The sequence below is a fragment of the Cetorhinus maximus genome, chromosome 7 (assembly GCF_964194155.1).
Source record: "Cetorhinus maximus chromosome 7, sCetMax3.hap1.1, whole genome shotgun sequence".
Lineage (NCBI taxonomy): Eukaryota > Metazoa > Chordata > Chondrichthyes > Lamniformes > Cetorhinidae > Cetorhinus > Cetorhinus maximus.
This window is the reverse complement of record NC_135885.1, coordinates 3,523,799-3,542,966: the sequence shown is the minus strand read 5'-3', so window position 1 is coordinate 3,542,966 and position 19,168 is coordinate 3,523,799. Positions and strand designations below refer to the sequence as shown.

The 19,168-nt window shown below is 46.1% G+C and overlaps 1 protein-coding gene across 1 annotated transcript in view; it reads left to right on the top strand.

Moving 5' to 3' along the window:
- LOC144683073 (uncharacterized) overlaps positions 1-19,168 on the top strand; it is a 72,128-nt gene that overhangs the window by 26,134 nt on the left and 26,826 nt on the right. The window contains exons 9-10 of the mRNA XM_078546101.1: positions 11,406-11,788; positions 12,960-13,247. Coding sequence (XP_078402227.1) covers positions 11,406-11,788; positions 12,960-13,247 — 671 coding nt within the window. The remainder of the gene's footprint in view (positions 1-11,405; positions 11,789-12,959; positions 13,248-19,168) is intronic.

Genomic DNA, 19,168 nt, shown 5'->3' with positions numbered 1-19,168 from the left:
TGTGCAATGTTCAGCATCATTCACGACTCCTCAGATAATGAAGCAGTCCGTGCCCATAAGTAGCAAGACCAAGAGAACATTTATGCTTGGGCTGATATGTGGCAAGTAACATTCGCCAAGTGCCAGGCAATGACCATCTGAGAACATTTATGCTTGGGCTGATATGTGGCAAGTAACATTCGCCAAGTGCCAGGCAATGACCATCTCCAACAAGAGAGAATCCAACCATCTCCCCTTGATGTTCAATGGCGTTAGCTTTGCTGAATCCCCCACTATCAACATCCTGGGGGTTACTATTGATGAGAAGCTGAACTGGACCAGCTATATAAATATTGTGGCTACAAGAGCAGGTCAAAGGCTGGGAATTCTGTGGAGAGTAACTCGCCTCCTGACCCCCCCCAAAGCCTGTCCACCATCTACAAGGCACAAATAAGGAGCGTGATGGAATACTCCCCACTGGCCTGGATGAGTGCAGCTCCAACAATACTCAAGAAGCTTGACATCATTAAGCACAAAGCAACCTGCTGATTGGCACCCCATCCACCACCTTCAACATCCACTCTGTCCACCACCGACGCACAGTAGCAGCAGTGTGTACCATCTACAAGATGCACTGCAGCAACTCACCAAGGCTCCTTAGACAGCACCTTCCAAACCCACGACCTCTGCCACCTAGAAGGACAAGGGCAACAGATGCGTGGCAACATCACCATCTGCAAGTTATGTCCAAGCTACTCACCATCCTGACCTAAGAACATAAGAACAAAAGAAATAGGAGCAGGGATAGGCCATTCGGCCCCACCATTCAATAAGATCATGGCTGATCTGCTCCAGGCCTCAACTCCTCTTTCGTGCCAGCTCCTCATAGCGCTCAACTCCCCGATATTTCAAAAATCTATCTGCCTCCTCTTTAAATACTTTCAGTGATCTAGCCTCCACAACTCTCTGGGGTAGAGAATTCCAGACATTCACTACCCTCTGAGAGAAGAAGTTCCTTTGCATCTTAGTTTTAAATGAGTGTCGCCTTATTCTGTAACCATGTCCCCTAGTTTGAGATTCCCCCACTAGTGGAGACATCTTTTCAACATCTACCCAGTCAAGCCCCCTTAGAATCTCAGAATTACCTGGAAAAACTCAGCAGGTCTGGCAGCATCGGCGGAGAAGAAAAGAGTTGACGTTTCGAGTCCTCATGACCCTTCGGCAGAACTGAGTAAAGTTAGGAGAGGAGTAAAATATAAGCTGGTTTAAGGTTGGGGGGTGGGCGTAACTGGAGGAACAGCACCTCATCTTCCGACTAGGCACTTTACAGCCTTCCTGACTGAATATTGAATTCAACAACTTTAGATCTTAAACTCCCTCCCCCATCCCCACCCCCTTCCCATTTCTTCCCCCTCCCTTTTGTTTTTTCCAATAATTTATATAGATTTTTCTTTTCCCACCTATTTCCATTATTTTTAAATCTATAACTGTAACACCCTGTCGTCAGTCTTTCCACCCCACCCCCACTAGAGCTGTACCTTGAGTGTCCTGCCATCCATTCTTAATTAGCACATTTTCTTAGATAATATCACCACCTTTAACACCCCTTTGTTCCTTTTGTCTGTGACATCTTTTGATTATCTTCTCCTATCACTGCTTGCTTGTCCCTACAACCACACCCCCCCACAACTTCTCTCACCCCGCCCCCCACCTTAAACCAGCTTATATTTCACCCCTCTCCTAACTTTACTCAGTTCTGCCGAAGGGTCGTGAGGATTCGAAACGTCAACTCTTTTCTTCTCCGCCGATGCTGCCAGACCTGCTGAGTTTTTCCAGGTAATTCTGTTTTTGTTTTGGATTTTCAGCATCCACAGTAGTTTTTTGTTTTTACCCCTTAGAATCTCGTACGTTTCAATAAGATCACCCCTCATTCTTCTAAACTCCAATGAATAAAGGCCTATCCTGTTTAACTGTTCTTGATAAGGCAACCCCTTCATCCCAGGAAGCAGCCGAGTGAATCTCTTTTGAACTGCCTCCAATGCCAGTATATCCTTTCTTAAATATGGGGACCAAAACTGTATACAGTACTGCAGGTGCAGCCTCACCAACACCCTTGGATTCAGGCCATCAGGTCCTGGCAACTTGTCTGCCTTTAGTCCCATTAGTTTGTCAAATACTTTGTCCTTCTTGATAGAGACTGTTACAAGATCTTTCCTCCCATTAGCTCCTTGCTTATCTGATATAGTTAGGACGTTTATAGTTCCTCCACCGGGAAGACCAATGTAAAATATTGGTTTAAATTATCTGCCATTTCCCTGTTCCTCGTTATCAATTCTCCAATAGCCAAGGGTGCCACGCTCACTTTAGCCACTCTCTTTTTATATACCCACACAAGCTCTTGCTGTTTGTTTTTATATTTCTTACCAATTTACTTTCATAATCAATTTTCTTCCTCTTTGTTAACTTTTTAGTCATTTGCTGCTGGTTCCTAAAAAATTCCCAATCCTCTGGCCGACCACTAGATTTCGCCACTTTGTGTGCCTTAGTTTTTGATTAGATGCTCTCCTTGACCGCCTTTGTTAACCACGGTTGGTTCATCCTTCACATTGAGTCCTTCTTTTTGACCAGGATAATTTTTTAAAAATTAATTCATGGGATGTGGGCTTCCCTGGCTGGGCCAGCATTTATTGCCATCCCTAATTGCCCTTGAGAAGATAGTGGTGAGCTGCCTTCTTGAACTGCTGCAGTCCATGTGGTGTAGGTACACCACAGTGCTGTTAGGAAGGGAGTTCCAGGATTTTGACCCAGTAACAGTGAAGGAACGGTGATATATTTCCAAGTCAGGATGGTGAGTGACTTCACAGAATCACACAATGCAGAAGAGGCCCTTCGGCCCATCGAGTCTGCACCGACACGTGAGAAACACCTGACCTACCTACCTATTTACCCCATTTACCAGCACTTGGCCCATAGCCTTGAATGTTATGACGTGCCAAGTGCTCATCCAGGTACTTTTTAAAGGATGTGAGGCAACCCACCTCCACCGCCCTCCCAGGCAGTACATTCCAGACCTTCACCACCCTCTGGGTATAAAGGTTTTTCCTCACATCCCCCCTAAACCTCCTGCCCCTCACCTTGAACTTATGCCCCCTTGTGACTGACCCTTCAACTAAGGGGAACAGCTGCTCCCTATCCACCCTGTCCATGCCCCTCATAATCTTGTACACCTCAATTTGGTCGCCCCTGTCTTTTCTGCTCCAACGAAAACAACCAAAGTCTATCCAACCTCTCTTCATAATTTAAATGTTTCATCCCAGGCAACATCCTGGTGAATCTCCTCTGCACCCCCTCCAGTGCAATCACATCTTTCCTATAATGTGACGACCAGAACTGCACACAGTACTCCAGCTGTGGCCTCACTTCATTTTGACACCTCATTTTTAGGTATGCCCGGTGCTGCTCCTGGCATGCCCTCCTGCACTCTTCATTGAACCAGGGTTGATCCCCTGGCTTGATGGTAATGGTAGAGTGGGGGATATGCCGGGCCATGAGGTTACAGATTGTGCTCGCATACAATTCTGCTGCAGCTGTTGGCCCACAGCGCCTCATGGATGCCCAATCTTGAGCTGCCAGATCTGTTCAAAATCTATCCCATTTGGCACGGTGGTAGTGCCACACAACATGATGGAGGGTATCCTCAATGCGAAGCCGGGACTTTGTCTCCACAACGACTGTGTGGTGGTAATTCCTACCGATACTGTCATGGACAGATGCATCTGCGGCAGGCAGGTTGGTGAGGATGAGATCAAGTATGTTTTTCCCTCTTGTTGGTTCCTTCACTACCTGCCGCAGACCCAGTCTAGCACCTATGTCCTTTGGGACTTGGCCAGCTCGGACAGTAGTGTTGCTACTGAGCCACTCTTGGTGGTGGACATTGAAGTCCCCCACCCAGAGCACATCCTGCGCCCTTGCCACCCTCAGTGCTTCCTCCAAGTAGTGTTCAACATGGAGGAGCACTGATTCATCAGCTGAGGGAGGGCAGTATGTGGTAATCAGCAGGAGGTTTCCTTGCCCATTTTGACCCCTGCCATGAGACTTCATGGGGTCCAGAGTCGATGTTGAGGACTCCCAGGGCAACTCCCTCCTGACTGTATACTGCTATTTCACCACCTCTGCTGGGCCTGTCCTGCTGGTGGGACAGAACATACCCAGGAATGATGATGGCGGTGTCTGGGACATTATCTGTAAGGTATGATTCCATGAGGATAACTATGTCTGGCTGTTGCTTCACTAGTCTGTGATACAGCTCTCCCAATTTTGGCACTAGCCCCCAGACTAGCCCCCAAACTCTAGGACTTTAAGCTCCACGTACCTCCATGATGACATACCCTTCCAGGGCTCATTGAATGCTTTTAAATTAATTGTTTCTTTGACTCCCAAAACAAAACAACTCTCTGGGCTGCATTTCTTTGCAAGCAGCATTGACAACTCGTCTCCAATTCTCCAGCTAAGTTAGCCTATCTTGCTGTTTTATGACCTTACCTTTCTAGCTGTTAAACCCTTAGGTCAACATGGCCCCAACCTTTTAAGTGTAATAATCTTCAAGCTGCTTTCGTTGCATTTATCCCATTTCCTGCAGCTGAAGTTTAATCTTCCCAGAACTTAAAATTACCTCTAAAATATTACTATGAAGTATGAACTAGGTATTCATAACAAATGGAAGGTCATGGCATGAAGCTGATGTATTTCCAATAGTACATGAGCATACCTACTTACATAATCTTTTCTTTAGCAATCTCGTTACTTCATAAAATAATTCCCCAATTAAGCTTTTGAAAGCATGCAGTCCATCCAAAAACAACAGTCCTGACGGTGTGACATAATAAATCTGTCCATGGGCTACTAGTCCCACGCGATGGAGTGTCAAGGAATACGGGAGGGGAAGATCAAACAGGGGATGAGGGGCAAGGAGAATTGATAGGAAGGAAAAGTGAAGAGGTAAACAGGGAGAAAGGTGATGTGAGAGAGATGGAGAGAGAGAGAAAAGAGAAAGATAGAAAGAAAGTGGAAGATGCAGAAGGGTGAAATTAATCCTATCGTAAATGCATATAAAAATGTAAAATATCTGAACACTAATAAACTACTATCCTTCCAAAACAATTAGCAAGCACATTATTTCAATATTGCATTTGTCATGTTGAAAAATGTACTCCATTTCAGTTCCAGCCTACAAATATTGCACATATCAGTCTTCATTTCATAAATATTCAAGGGAGACAATAGGTTAGCAAGTTGAGCAAAAACTATTTTCAAGAATAGCTGAAAACAAGATGGCTAAATGAAACTGTACCCACCGTAAACTCCCACATGAAACAGCGTTCCCACTGCAAACTCCCACATGAAACAGCGTTCCCACTGCCAATCCCCACATGAAACAGCGTTCCCACTGCAAACTCCCACATGAAACAGCGTTCCCACTGCCAATCCTCACATGAAACAGCGTTCCCTCTGCCAATCCCCACATGAAACAGCATTCCCACCGCCAATCCCCACATGAAACAGCGTTCCCTCTGCCAATCCCCACATGAAACAGCGTTCCCTCTGCCAATCCCCACATGAAACAGCATTCCCACTGCAAATTCCCACATGAAACAGCGTTCCCACTGCAAATCCCCACATGAAACAGCGTTCCCACTGCAAATCCCCACATGAAACAGCGTTCCCACTGCAAATCCCCACATGAAACAGCGTTCCCACTGCCAATCCCCACATGAAACAGCGTTCCCTCTGCCAATCCCCACATGAAACAGCATTCCCACTGCAAATTCCCACATGAAACAGCGTTCCCACTGCAAATCCCCACATGAAACAACGCTCCCACTGCCAATCCCCACATGAAACAACGCTCCCACTGCCAATCCCCACATGAAACAGCGTTCCCACTGCCAATCCCCACATGAAACAGCATTCCCACTGCAAACCCCCACATGAAACAGCATTCCCTCTGCCAATCCCCACATGAAACAGCATTCCCACTGCAAACTCCCACATGAAACAGCATTCCCACTGCCAATCCCCACATGAAACAGCATTCCCACTGCAAACCCCCACATGAAACAGCGTTCCCACTGCCAATCCCCACATGAAACAGCGTTCCCACTGCAAACTCCCACATGAAACAGCGTTCCCACTGCCAATCCCCACATGAAACAGCGTTCCCTCTGCCAATCCCCACATGAAACAGCGTTCCCACTGCAAACTCCCACATGAAACAGCGTTCCCACTGCCAATCCCCACATGAAACAGCATTCCCACTGCCAATCCCCACATGAAACAGCGTTCCCACTGCCAATCCCCACATGAAACAGCGTTCCCACTGCCAATCCCCACATGAAACAGCGTTCCCACTGCCAATCCCCACATGAAACAGCGTTCCCACTGCCAATCCCCACATGAAACAGCGTTCCCACTGCCAATCCCCACATGAAACAGCGTTCCCACTGCCAATCCCCACATGAAACAGCGTTCCCACTGCCAATCCCCACATGAAACAGCGTTCCCACTGCCAATCCCCACATGAAACAGCGTTCCCACTGCCAATCCCCACATGAAACAGCGTTCCCACTGCAAACCCCCACATGAAACAGCGTTCCCACTGCCAATCCCCACATGAAACAGCGTTCCCACTGCAAACCCCCACATTAAATGGTGTACCCACGGCAAACTCCCACATGAAACAGCGTTCCCTCTGCCAATCCCCACATGAAACAGCGTTCCCACTGCAAACCCCCACATTAAATGGTGTACCCACGGCAAACTCCCACATGAAACAGCGCTCCCTCTGCAAACTCACACATGAACTAGTATCCACTGCAAATCTTCACATGAGTAAAACTTCCAGGAATGAATCATTAATGGAGTAATGTACTCTCTGTCCTCATGCAACTACTTCACAACTCCTGTTGGAAGTTCTTACAGAGAAGGGCACAAACGAGTTTGGGCACTGATTTGTTCTGCATCTGAGGAATTGTAACCTTTTCCCTGAACACATCCAACAGTAAATCTGAGACAAGGGGTGACTACCACTTTTCATGACACTCTACTTTTGTCAATATTCTTTGAGAACAGCTTTCATCATGAAAAATCTGCTCATCAAATACTCTTCCTACCTAGTTTAATAATCTCTGTACCCTTAAAGAGCCTACTTTCCTAAGACAACAGTACCAGGAGAGACATCCAAAAAGGATTGCACTCCCAACGACTCTCATTTGTACCTGAATCCTTTGAGGACTAGTTTTATGAGCAAGTTATCTTCCTAAACATCCCCTCAATGATCCCTCTGTTTATCTTCATTACACTAGCCTAAAGTTATACTTTAATCACTTGCGGTCAATGTTGTCCCAGTCACTCATTTCCTTGCACAAGCACTTCTTGCAGATAATACTCAGACATTCGGAGCAGAAACAAGTCATCGAGTCATTATGGCACAGAAGGAGGCCATTTGGCCAATCAAGTCCATGCTAACTCTCCATGGAGCAACCCAGTCAGTCCCATTCTCCCGCTCTACCCCTGTAGCCCTTCAAATTTATTTCCCTCGAGTGCCCATCCAATTTTCTTTTGAAATTATTGATTGTCTCCACTTCCACCACCCTCATACGCAGCGAGTTCCAGTTCCAGGTCGTTACCACTTGCTGCAGGAAATAGTTCTTCCTCACATTCCCCTGCATCTCTTGCCCAAAACCTTAAATCTGTGTCCCCTCACCAGACTGATTCCTGGGATTGGGTCGACTAGTCCTGTACTCACTGGAGTTTAGAAGAATGAGGGGAGATCTCATTGAAACATATAAAATTCTGATAGGGGTGGACAGACTGGATGCAGGGAGGATATTTCCTCTGGGGCGGGGGCGTCTAGAACAAGGGGTCACAGTCTCAGGATACGGGGTAGAACATTTAGGACTGAGATGAGGAGAAACTTCTTCACTCAGAGGGTGGTGAACCTGTGGACTTCTCTACCACAGAAGGCTGTGGAGGCCAAGTCACTGAACATATTTAAGAAGGAAATAGATAGATTTCTGGACTCTATAGGCATCAAGGGATATGGGGAGAGTGCAGGAGTATGGCGATGAGATAGAGCTTCAGCCAAGATTGTATTGAATGGCAGAGCAGGCTTGTAGGGCCAAGTGACCTACTCCTGCTCCTATTTTCTATGTTGCTATGTTTCTCATTCCTTGTACCATCAGCTAATGGGAACAGCTTTTCTTTGTCTATCTTATCTAAATCTGTCATAATCTTGTACACCTCGATCAAATCTCCCCTCAATCTCCTTTGCTCCAAGGAGAAGAACCCCAGCTTCTCCATATGCTTTGCTAACCACTCTCTCAATATGTCCTGCCACCGTCAAAGATCTATGCACATGATCCCCAGGTCCCTCTGTTCCTGTACACTGCTCCATTAAGTCTACATTGCTTCTCCCTATTCCTTCTGCCAAAGTAGACCATCTCACGCTTCACTGTACTAAGTTTCATCAGCCGCTTGTCCGCCCATTCTGCATGCCTATCCATGTCCTGTTGCAGCAGATTAGTATCATCCTCACAGTTTGCCAATATAAAAAAAGTGGTCCAAGCGCTGATCCTTGGGGAACACCACTCTCTACCATCGTCCAGTCTGAAAAACAACCATTTACCACTACTCACTGATTTCTGACCTTAAAGCAAATTTTTATCCAAGCTGACACTGATCCCTCTATTCCACGAGCCTCAATTTTGTTGAGTTACCAAACTTTTATGTGGTACTTTGTCAAAGGCTTTCTCAAAATCCATATAAACAACATCCATTGCTTTCCTTTTATCAACCATCTGTTACTTCATCAAAAATTCAATTAGATTAATCAAGCACAATCTGCCTTTTACAAAAAAGCCAACCTTTCTCCTGTGTGTTATCCTGTTTATCTTAGAAAGCTCCTTCATCATTGATTTACATATCCCACTTGGAGAGAACTGAATTATACATCAGCTGAGTATGAAGGAGGAATTGGTATGTTCCTGGAGAGAGAAGAGGGATGCGGTGTGAAGATTAGTTGGTGGAGTTGGTCTATCAAAAATAAAAAGTATGCCGATTGGGGGTTGTGGGAGTGTGTGTGGGAGCATAGGTGGCAGTGTTACTTTTAATTGCTGCTCCCTGTTCGAAAAGGGATGAGAAGATCCACTTTAAAAATAGATTAGGCCAAAGTATTGTGTGGGAGGAAAGATTAGATAATGTAGACTGTTTTACTTTCTCTAGAACCAGAGGACATGGTCTGAGCTTGAAGGGGAGTAATCTGCAGGAAAAAAATATTTCAGTAAGTGAGTAGTCAACCTAGGGAGATGATGGAAAAAGCTGGTATTGATTAATTTAAAAAAAAATTATATTTCTTTTTGAAAATAATATTTTGGGACATAGTGTATGAGTAAGTTGAGACCTGAGGTGCTGTGAGTGGATGTGCTTCGGAGGAACAGATGACTTTGGACCTATACAGGTCCAGCATCCGCAATATTTTGCTTTTATCTTAGCTTTTGACTTTGGACCTATGGTTCCCAAAGTTCTCCACCAGGTGAGTTTTCCTCACCCTATGTCATGGTCTCTTGTAGACTCATCGATAAGTGATTGATCGCTGTGATTAGTTAAAAACTCCTTTGTTGTTATCCGTTATCAAGAAACCACCAGGGTTGTAGAAAGCGAACTAGATGGACCTTGTTTTTTTTTCATCTAGTAATTCCTATGTTCCTAGGAGAACCTGAAAGAGGTTCAGTGACTCGGAGAGACACCGATCAAGCCAAACCTTTCTTTCACCCCTCTCTTAATGGGCAATTCCAGAAGACCCCCTAATCATCTTCTCCAGCAGATGTTGATATGTTAATGGTTGAGGAATGGCCACTGGAGGTCTCTCTGTTCCCGGGCACCAATCGTCAATACACATGGAATGAGAAAAGATACCATTAGTAAAATTACACACAGTTTAATCCCAAATTGAGTTGACTGATGACCATTACAGGAGAAATAGTGACAGGCTCAGGAAGAACAAAGTCTGCTCACTGATGTACAGTGAAACTGTTCACATAGTGTGTTCGAGAATGCACAAGGACATCTCATGGGTAACAGGGGTCATCTTTGAGTCATAAGGCTGTGGGTTAAAGCCAACTCCAGGACTTGATCATGCTCATTATCTAAAGAGAAAAACATTTGTAGAGAAAAGGTGGCGGATCTAGGCGAATTACTTTTGCAGAGAGCCTGCACAGACATGATGGGCCAAATGACCTCCTTCTGTGTTGTATGTATTGTAAGAAGGATATAGAGGCATTAGAGAATGTACAAGAAAATTCACAAATCTGATACTAGAACTGGCACGTATCAGGAAAGGCTGAACAAGCTGGGGTTCTTTTCTCGAGAAAAGGGAAGGCTGAGGCCTGATAGAGGTCTTTAAAATTATGAAGGGGTTTGATAGGGTAGACATGGAGAAGATGTTTTTACTTATGGGTGAGTCCAGAAATAAACCATAAATATAAGAGAGCCATTAATAAATCCAATAGGGAATTCAGGAGAAATCTCTTTACCCAGAGAGTGATGAGAATGCCACAGGGAGTAGTTGAGGCAAATAGTATAGGTACAATTTAAGGGAAAGTTAGATAAACACATGAGGAGGAATGAAATAGAAGGATATGCTGATGGAGTGAGATGAAGAGGGATGGAAGGAGGCTCATATGGAGCATAAATTAGCAGCTTAGATGTGTTAGGCCGAATGGCCTTTTTCTGTGCTGTAGACTCTATGTAACTGTAGACTGAAAGTCCACAACAGTATTGAGAGAGTGCTGCTTTGTTGAATGTCCTATCTTTCAGCTGAAGCCCCAACTACTGGGTAGAAGATCCTGTGACACTGTTGGTTGTAAAGCAGGGCAGTACTCCTTCTGTCCTTAACAGTGGTTATTCCTAGAAAATACAGATTAACATCACTTATTTCACTGCTGTTTTTGGAATCTTGCTGTGCACAAATTGATGGTCTCCATAACAACAATGAGTGCACTTCAAAAGTAATTAATTGGTTGAGGCAGCATGGGACACCCTGAGGATGTGAAGGGCACTATATAAATACAAGTTTTTTCTATTAAAGGCCACATAGAATGAAAGGCACAGGAGACTTTCTGAATCTCCTTTTGGTGTACCGAATTCGCTGGGCTACCCTACCCGCCATTGTCTAAGGGTTTTTGCAACTCCTAATCATTGATTTCCCTTCCCTTCCCTTCCCTTCCCTTCTCTGGTTGGTGTCGACCTGGACTGTTCACCTTTAGCTTCTCAATAGAATCCTCATCGGCTCCCTCCCCAACCCCAACCTCACCCTCTAATCCACCTGTAATATTGTGCCTTACAGTGCTTTCTTTCTCATTGTTAAATAGGTTAAAGTACTTAAATCTCGACCAAAACAGCTTCACTGGGATCCCTTACCTGCAGCAGATGGAGTCCTCTCTGTTAGAGAAGTCTGAGTGTGATCTGCTGAGCCGTTCGATCATCAGCCGACTCAAACAGCCTATTCAGTGTGCAAAAGGGGAAATAATGGAGACTACTATGTTTCAGTCTGATATCAAAGCTTACAGAATAGCAAGGGAAATTACTGAGGAGGAGGAGGAGACAGATGAGGAGACGGATGAGGAGACGGAGGAGGAGTCGGAGGAGGAGACGGATGAGGAGACGGAGGAGAAGACGGAGGAGAAGACGGAGGAGAAGACGGAAGAGAAGACGGAGCTAGAGGAGGAGGTGGAAGAGGAGGACTTTACTCATGGTGAGTTTATTTTTACAATTTGTTTTCCAACCCCTTCTCTACATTTATGATCAGACAGGTTGTGGCTGCCTTCAGGTAGCAAAGTGAGCCTGGAAAAGAGGGACTGTTAGCGTGGTATTCAACTGTGGGAGGCAAGTCCACCTGCTCTGGCCCACAGTCTGTAGTAGAAGGATCTGGTCCCTAAAGAGTTAGTATGGGACTGAGTACAGTACTGCCCACACAGTGGTGTAAGAAGACACATGACCTAGAGCTAAGACCAGCCTAGAGATAGGTAGCAACAGGTAAGGACCTAGCACGGTGTCCTCTCCATACCTGTATCCTCCACTGTAAATATGTACATAGTTCAGTTTTGTTAACAAAGATTTCCATGTAACTTCAACAAGACTGCTTCATGGTGTCCAAGCAGTACACATCATGGGTAGCGACAACAGAACAGATCATGGTGGCAGCAGGGGATAAGAAAATCCTCCCTAAAAGACTGAAGAACTCAAGAAAAGGACAACAGCAATGATTTCTGCACTGAAACAACCTCACTACAGAAGAAAGACTCTGAGAAAACTCACCTGAGAAGCTCCAGAGGAACAAGAGCCTGGCAGCAGAAAAAAAGGCAGAAGTTAAGCTCAAACAGAAGTCTCCACTGAATCCCTGTGGAAGATCAGCTCCAACAAACCAGAGCCAGCTGCCTGCAGGGTGAGACACAATCTTTTTAAAGTTCCAGGCAAGCCAGTCCTGTGAATCTTTAATAAAGTCTAATCTGGTAGAAACTCCATTTTGCTTTACAGTCGCCAGGCTGCACTTTGATTCGGCAAACTAGATTAAACTAGATTCAGGGGCTGGGGTGACAGTCGTATCTGATGAGCAACCATGTCTCCAAAGCCTCTGGGTCCAAACGATGGACATCCCAAGGGGATGTCCAACTTCTGGTCATTGGCATGATACAAGAATCATTGAGGTATGGCAATAAACAGATTACAGAGCTGCTGTACATCATGCGAAATCAGGTCTTTTCTCTCCTCAGTAGAGACATCTGCATCACTCTTGATCTTCTTCAACTGGCAGAAGATGTGAAGACAACCACAGTCCCCACACAGCCAGAAAGACTTCCTCCCAAAGGCCCAACCACAAATCAGCATTCAAATGTTGACTTTATTTGTAACTTCTCTGTTTGTAGAGCAAGTCTGCTCTTTATTTCAGGTCCCCGGGCCTACCCAAGGGCCAGACCAGCCTACCCAAGGGCAAGACCAACCTACCGCGCAGGAGGTTAGCATAGCATCCCCAGCGGAGGTAATGCCAGGGTCAGAAGGGCTTCCAGAGAAGCCTCTGCCTCCATCAGCAACCGTGGTGCAGCCGTTGGAGAGGATAACCAATGCACAGCCGCAACAACTACCAGCCAGTGTGCCGAAACTACAGCATCTGCTGGAACCAGGTAGCAGCCTAACGCAAATACAACCACACAAAGGTGAGCTACCTCCACACTCTTCTTCCATCCACAGGACACTCTCCCTCAACCACAAAGAGCTTCCAGATGCCTGAAGAGGTGGAAGAAGAAGAAGAAGAAACACCACTGACAGTCTGACAAATACTGCTTTACTTCACCCTGAAAGAAACGATCACAATTCGCTACAGCAAATCACTGCCAAACCACCCAGCCCAACCAGGGTTGGTGCAGTACCCATCAATGGAAAAAGCACATGAAGTCATGCCTGCATCCAGCTACAACCTTCAGACCACCGCCAAGATCAAGAACCTTTAGAGCCTACCACTTTCCCAACTAGACAGCAAATGAAATGTGGCAGGGGTACAAGAACTCCAGATCGCCTTAATCCCTGATGTTAAAGACTGGAAGGGGGGAGAAGATGGGGTAGTAAGAACATTGTTAATGCATGCAGTTAATGTCGTTAATGTTAATCATGAGATAGCTTCCAGTTAGAATAGTTTATAGTTGCAACACTAAAGTTAAGTACACAAGACCTATAGCAGTGTAAGACTTGAAACAAATTGTTAGTAATGTCAGGCTATATCCACGGGCTAAAGACTAGAGGGGAGGTGTAGTAGAAGGATCTGGTACCTAACGGGTTAACATGGGACTGAGTACAGTACTGTCTGCTACAATACCTGGTGCAGAAATAAAACAGAAAAGGTGGCTCAACCATGGATTACAAAAGAAATTAAGGATAGTATTAGATCCAAAGAGGAAACATATAAAATTGCCAGAAAAAGCAGCAAGCCTGAGGATTGGGAGCAGTTTAGAATTCAGCAAAAATGGACAAAAAGATTGATCAAGAAGACGAAAATGGAATATGAGGGTAAACTTGCAGGGAACATAAAAACTGACTGTAAAAGCTTCTATAAATATGTGAAGAAAAAAAGATTAGCAAAGACAAATGTAGGTCCCTTACAGTCAGAAACGAGAGAAATTATAATGGGGAACAAAGAAATGGCAGAAGGATTGAACACATATTTAGGTTCCGTCTTCACAAAAGAGGACACAAATAGTTTCCTAGAAATGTTAGGGAACCAAGGGCCTAATGAGAGGGGGGGGAATCAGTATTAGTAAAAAAATGGTGCTAGAGAAATTAATGGGGTTAAAGGTTGAAAAATCCCCGGAGCCTGATAATCTACATCCCAGAGTACTAAAGGAAGTGGCCCTGGAAATATTGGATGCATTTGTGGTCATCTTCCAAAATTCTATAGACTCTGGAGCATTTAGTACAGATTGGAGGGTGACAAATGTAACTCCACTATTGAAAAAAGGAGAGAAAAAACAGAATTACAGACAAATTAGCCTAATATCAGTAGTGGGGAAATTGCTGGAGTCTATTATAAAAGATGTGGTAACAGAACACTTAGAAAGCATTAAAGGGATTAGACAAAGTCAGCATGGGTTTATGAAAGGGAAATCATGCTTAACTAATCTACTGGAGTTTTTTGAGGATGTAACTAGTAGAATAGATAAGGGAGAATCAGTGGACGTGGTGTATTTGGATTTCAAGAAGGCTTTTGATAAAATCCCACATAAGACGCTAGTGGGCAAAATTAAAGCACATGGGATCGGGGGTCATATACTGGCATGGATTGAGAACTGGTTGACAGACCGGAAACAGAGAGTGGGAATAAATAGGTCTTTTCCCAGATGACAGACGGTGACTAGTGGTGTACCGCAGGGATCAGAGCTTGGGCCCCAGCTATTCACGATCTATATAAATGACTTGGATGAGGAAACCAAATGTAATATTTCCAAGTTTGCTGATGACACAAAACTGGGTGGGGTTGTGAGAAGGATGCAAGGAGGCTTCAGGGCGATTTAGACAAGTTGTGGGGGCAAACACATGGCAGATGCAGTATAATGTGGATAAATGTGAAGTTATACGCTTCGGTGTGAAAAACAGAAAGGCAGAGTATTATTTAAATGGTGATACATTGGGAAATGTGGATCTACAAAGGGATCTGGGTGTCCTTGTACACCAGTCAATGAAAGTAAATAGGCAGGTGCAGCAAGTAATTAGGAAGGCAAATGGTATGTTGGCCTTCATTGCAAGAGGATTTGAGTTCAGAAGTAGGGATGTCTTACTGCAGTTATATAAGGCCTTGGTGAGACCACACCTGGAGTATTGCATGCAGTTTTGGTCTCCCTACCTAAGAAAGGATATACTTGTCATAGAGGGAGTGCAGCAAAGGTTCACTAGGCTGATACTGGGGATGTCAGGACTGTCGTATGAAGAGAAATTAGTTTGACTGGGCCTATTTAGAAGAATGAGAGGGGATCTGATTGAAATGTATAAAATTCTAACAAGGCTAGACAGACTGGATACAGGGAGGATATTCCTCTGGTTGGGGGGTTAAGAACCAGGGGCCACCATCTCAGGATATGGGGCAGGCCATTTAGGACTGAGATGAGGAAAGATTTCTTCACTCAAAGGGTTGTCAACCTCTGGAATTATCTAGCACAGAAGGCTGTGGAGGCTGGGTCACTGAATGTATTCAAGAAAGAAATTGATAATTTTTTGGATATCAGGGGCATCAAGGGTTATGGAGGGAAAGCGGGAATATAGCGTTGAGATAGGGAATCAGCCATGATCATATTGAATAGTGGAGCAGGCTCGAAGGGCTGAATGGCCTACTCCTGCTCCTAGTTTCTATCTTTGTATCTGGATCTAAGACCAGTTTAGAGATGGGTAGCAACATGTAAGGACCCAGCATGAGGTCTGCTCCATATCTGTATCCTTTACTATAAATTTGTACATATTTCAGTGTTATTAATAAAGACTTCCGTGTAACTTCAACAAGACTGCTTCATAGTGTGCAAGCAGTACATGTCATGGGTAGCAACAATAGAACAGATCACAGTCCACCATGTGTTTCCAACATTGGATAATCAGGGGTAAGGGACTTGTCCAACATTCTACATCAACAGTCAAGAAGTTGGACACGATCTGGACAAAACAGTTTGCTTCATTCACATCCCATCCACCATTGACACGCCATGGCTGAATTGTGTACTATCCACAGAATGCATTGCAGCAACTCGCCAAGGCTACTCTGATGGTAACTCCCAAACCTGTGCCCTCCACCACCTTGGTGAACAAGGGCAGTTGGTGTGTGGGAGCACCACCAGCTCCAAGACAAGACGCTACAAATCACGCACCCTGATGACTTGGACATGTGCCAGTCTTTCCTTCATCACCGCTGGGTCAAAACCCTGGAATTCATGATCTAACTGCACTGTGGGAATACCTTCACCACACAAACTGCAGCAGTTCAAGAAAAGGTCCCCCACCATCTTCTCAAAGGGAAATTAGGGATGGGCAATAAATGACGGCCTTGTCAGTGACACCTACATCCCAAGAATGAATTTTAAAAGTACGTATATTTGTTTAATACCATTGCTACCCTGTTCTCCAACATATCGAGCCGAATCTTGTGCCCTCCCCTGGCAGGTTTGGTGGCGAGTGGGACCCGACTACCTTCCCACCTTCATCCAGATTAAGTCTGCGGTGAGAAAGCCCTTCCTTCCACCCACCCATTCCCACATGCCGCACCCACCCCCGCCACCACAAACCCCCACTCCCGGCCCCGCTGCCGCCAATTGAGGCCCTTAAGTATGAACATGGGAGCAGGAGTAGGCCATTCAGCCCTTCAAGCCTGCTCCGCCATTCAACTAGATCATGGCTATCTTCTAGCTCGTTGCCGTCTTCCTGCACTATCTCCGTGTCCCTTCATGTCATTGGCATCTAGAAATCTATCAACCTCTGCTTTGAACACACTCAATGACTGAGCCTCCACAACCCTCCAGAGAATTTCAAAGATTCACCACCCAATTAATGCACAATTAAGAGCTTCACCTTATTGGCTGGCAGGAAGACTTGGGCAGGGGGCTCGCCATGTGGAGAGCACGACAAACAAACCCATGAGGATTGTCCTTGTTCAAATGTACTCAGTGCCTGATAGATGGACCTGGCAACAGGAAGGGGGGGCGCTGCCTGCTGAGAGCCACACCCCTGCCTTGGCTGTCGGACTCCCCCTACCCTCGCACCATTACTCACCTGTGGCCTGGGATCCAGTGATGATGCTAGGCCTTGGATGCATGTTGTACTGGCAGCAGTCACCACTTGCTCAGTGACTCAATAGAGCTGCCAGCCTCTGATTGACCGACAGCTCTTGGCAGGTGGCTCTTCTGCCTCTGGGGTCCTTGATTCCAAGCAAAGGTTCTCTACTGGCCTGTCAAATGCCTGAGTGGAACAAGATGTGGCAGGCGTTCCTGAAAAGAGCTGACATGGGTTCTCACCGATCCACAAAACTCCACATATTGAGTTCAAGACCTTGGTCCCATTTATAAAGCCCCGCCCTACCTCCCTAACATCTAATAGCCCGGCAGATCAGTCTCTGGTCCTCCATCTTCCATGTTCCTGTCCAAATTTCCTCCCTACCACTGATAAAAATGCATCCAGGCATCGCAACCACTCATTCTAACGTTTCCTTAATTTACTAATACAATAGTACAAAGTTGCTCAAAATCCAGTCTGAGGCAGCGCCGCACTGTCAAAAGATCAGTACTGAGGGAGCGCTGCACTGTCGGAGGGTCAGTACTGAGTTAGTGTCGCACTGTTGGTGGGTCAGTACTGAGGGAGCACTGCACTGTGGGAGGGTCGGTACTAAGGGAGTGCTGCACTGTTGGAGGGTCAGTACTTAGGGAGTGCTGCACTGTCGAAGGGTCAGTACTGAGGGAGCACTACACCGCGGGAGGGTCAATACTGAGGGAATGCTGCACTGTCGGAGGGTCAGTGTTGAGGGAATGCTGCACTGTCGCAGGATTAGTACTGAGGGAGCGCTGCACTGTCAGAGTGCCAATACTGAGGGAGCGCCGCATTGTCGGAGGGTCAGTACTGAGGGAGTACTGCACTGTGGGAGGGCCAATGTTAAGGGAGCACTGCATTATCGGAGGGTCAATACTCAGGGAGTACTGCACTATCGGAGGGTTAGTACTGAGGGAGCACTGCATTGTGGGAGGGTCAGTACTGAAGGAGTGCCGCACTGCGCAGGATTAGTACTAAGGGAGAACTGCACTGTCAGAGTGCCAATACTGAGGGAGCGCCGCATTGTTGGAGGGTCAGTACTGAGGGAGTACTGCACTGTGGGAGGGCCAGTGTTAAGGGAGCACTGCATTGTCGGAGGGTCAGTACTGAGGGAGTGCTGCACTGCGCAGGATTAGTACTAAGGGAGAACTGCACTGTCAGAGTGTCAATACTGAGGGAGCGCTGCATTGTCGGAGGGTCAATATTCAGGGAGTACTGCACTATTGGAGGGTCAGTACTGTGGGAGCGCTGCACTGTGGGAGGGTCAGAACTGAGAGAGTGCGGCACTGTTGGTTGATTAGTACTAAAGGAGTGCCGCACTGTCGAAGGATCAGTACTGAGGGAGCACTGCACTGTGGGATGGTCAGTACCGAGGGGGTGCTGCACTGTCGGTGGGTCAGTACTGCGGGAGCACTGCACTGTGGGAGGGTCAATACTGAGGGAGTGCTGCACTGTCGGAAGGTCAGTACCGAGGGGGTGCTGCACTGTCAGAGTGACAATACTGAGGAAGCGCCGCACTGTCGAAGGGTCAGTACTGAGGGGGTACTACAATGTGGGCGGGTCAGTACTGAGGGAGCACCACACTGTTGGAGAGTCAGTACTGAGGAGGTGCTGCACTATCAGAGGGTCAGTACTGAGGGAGTGCTGCACTGTTGGAGGGTCAGTACTGAGAGAGAGCTGCACTGTTGGAGGATTAGCACTAAGGGAGCATTGCACTGTCAGAGGGGCAGTACTGAGGGAGTGCTGCACTGTCGGAGGATTAGCACTAAGGGAGCATTGCACTGTCAGAGGGGCAGTACTGAGGGAG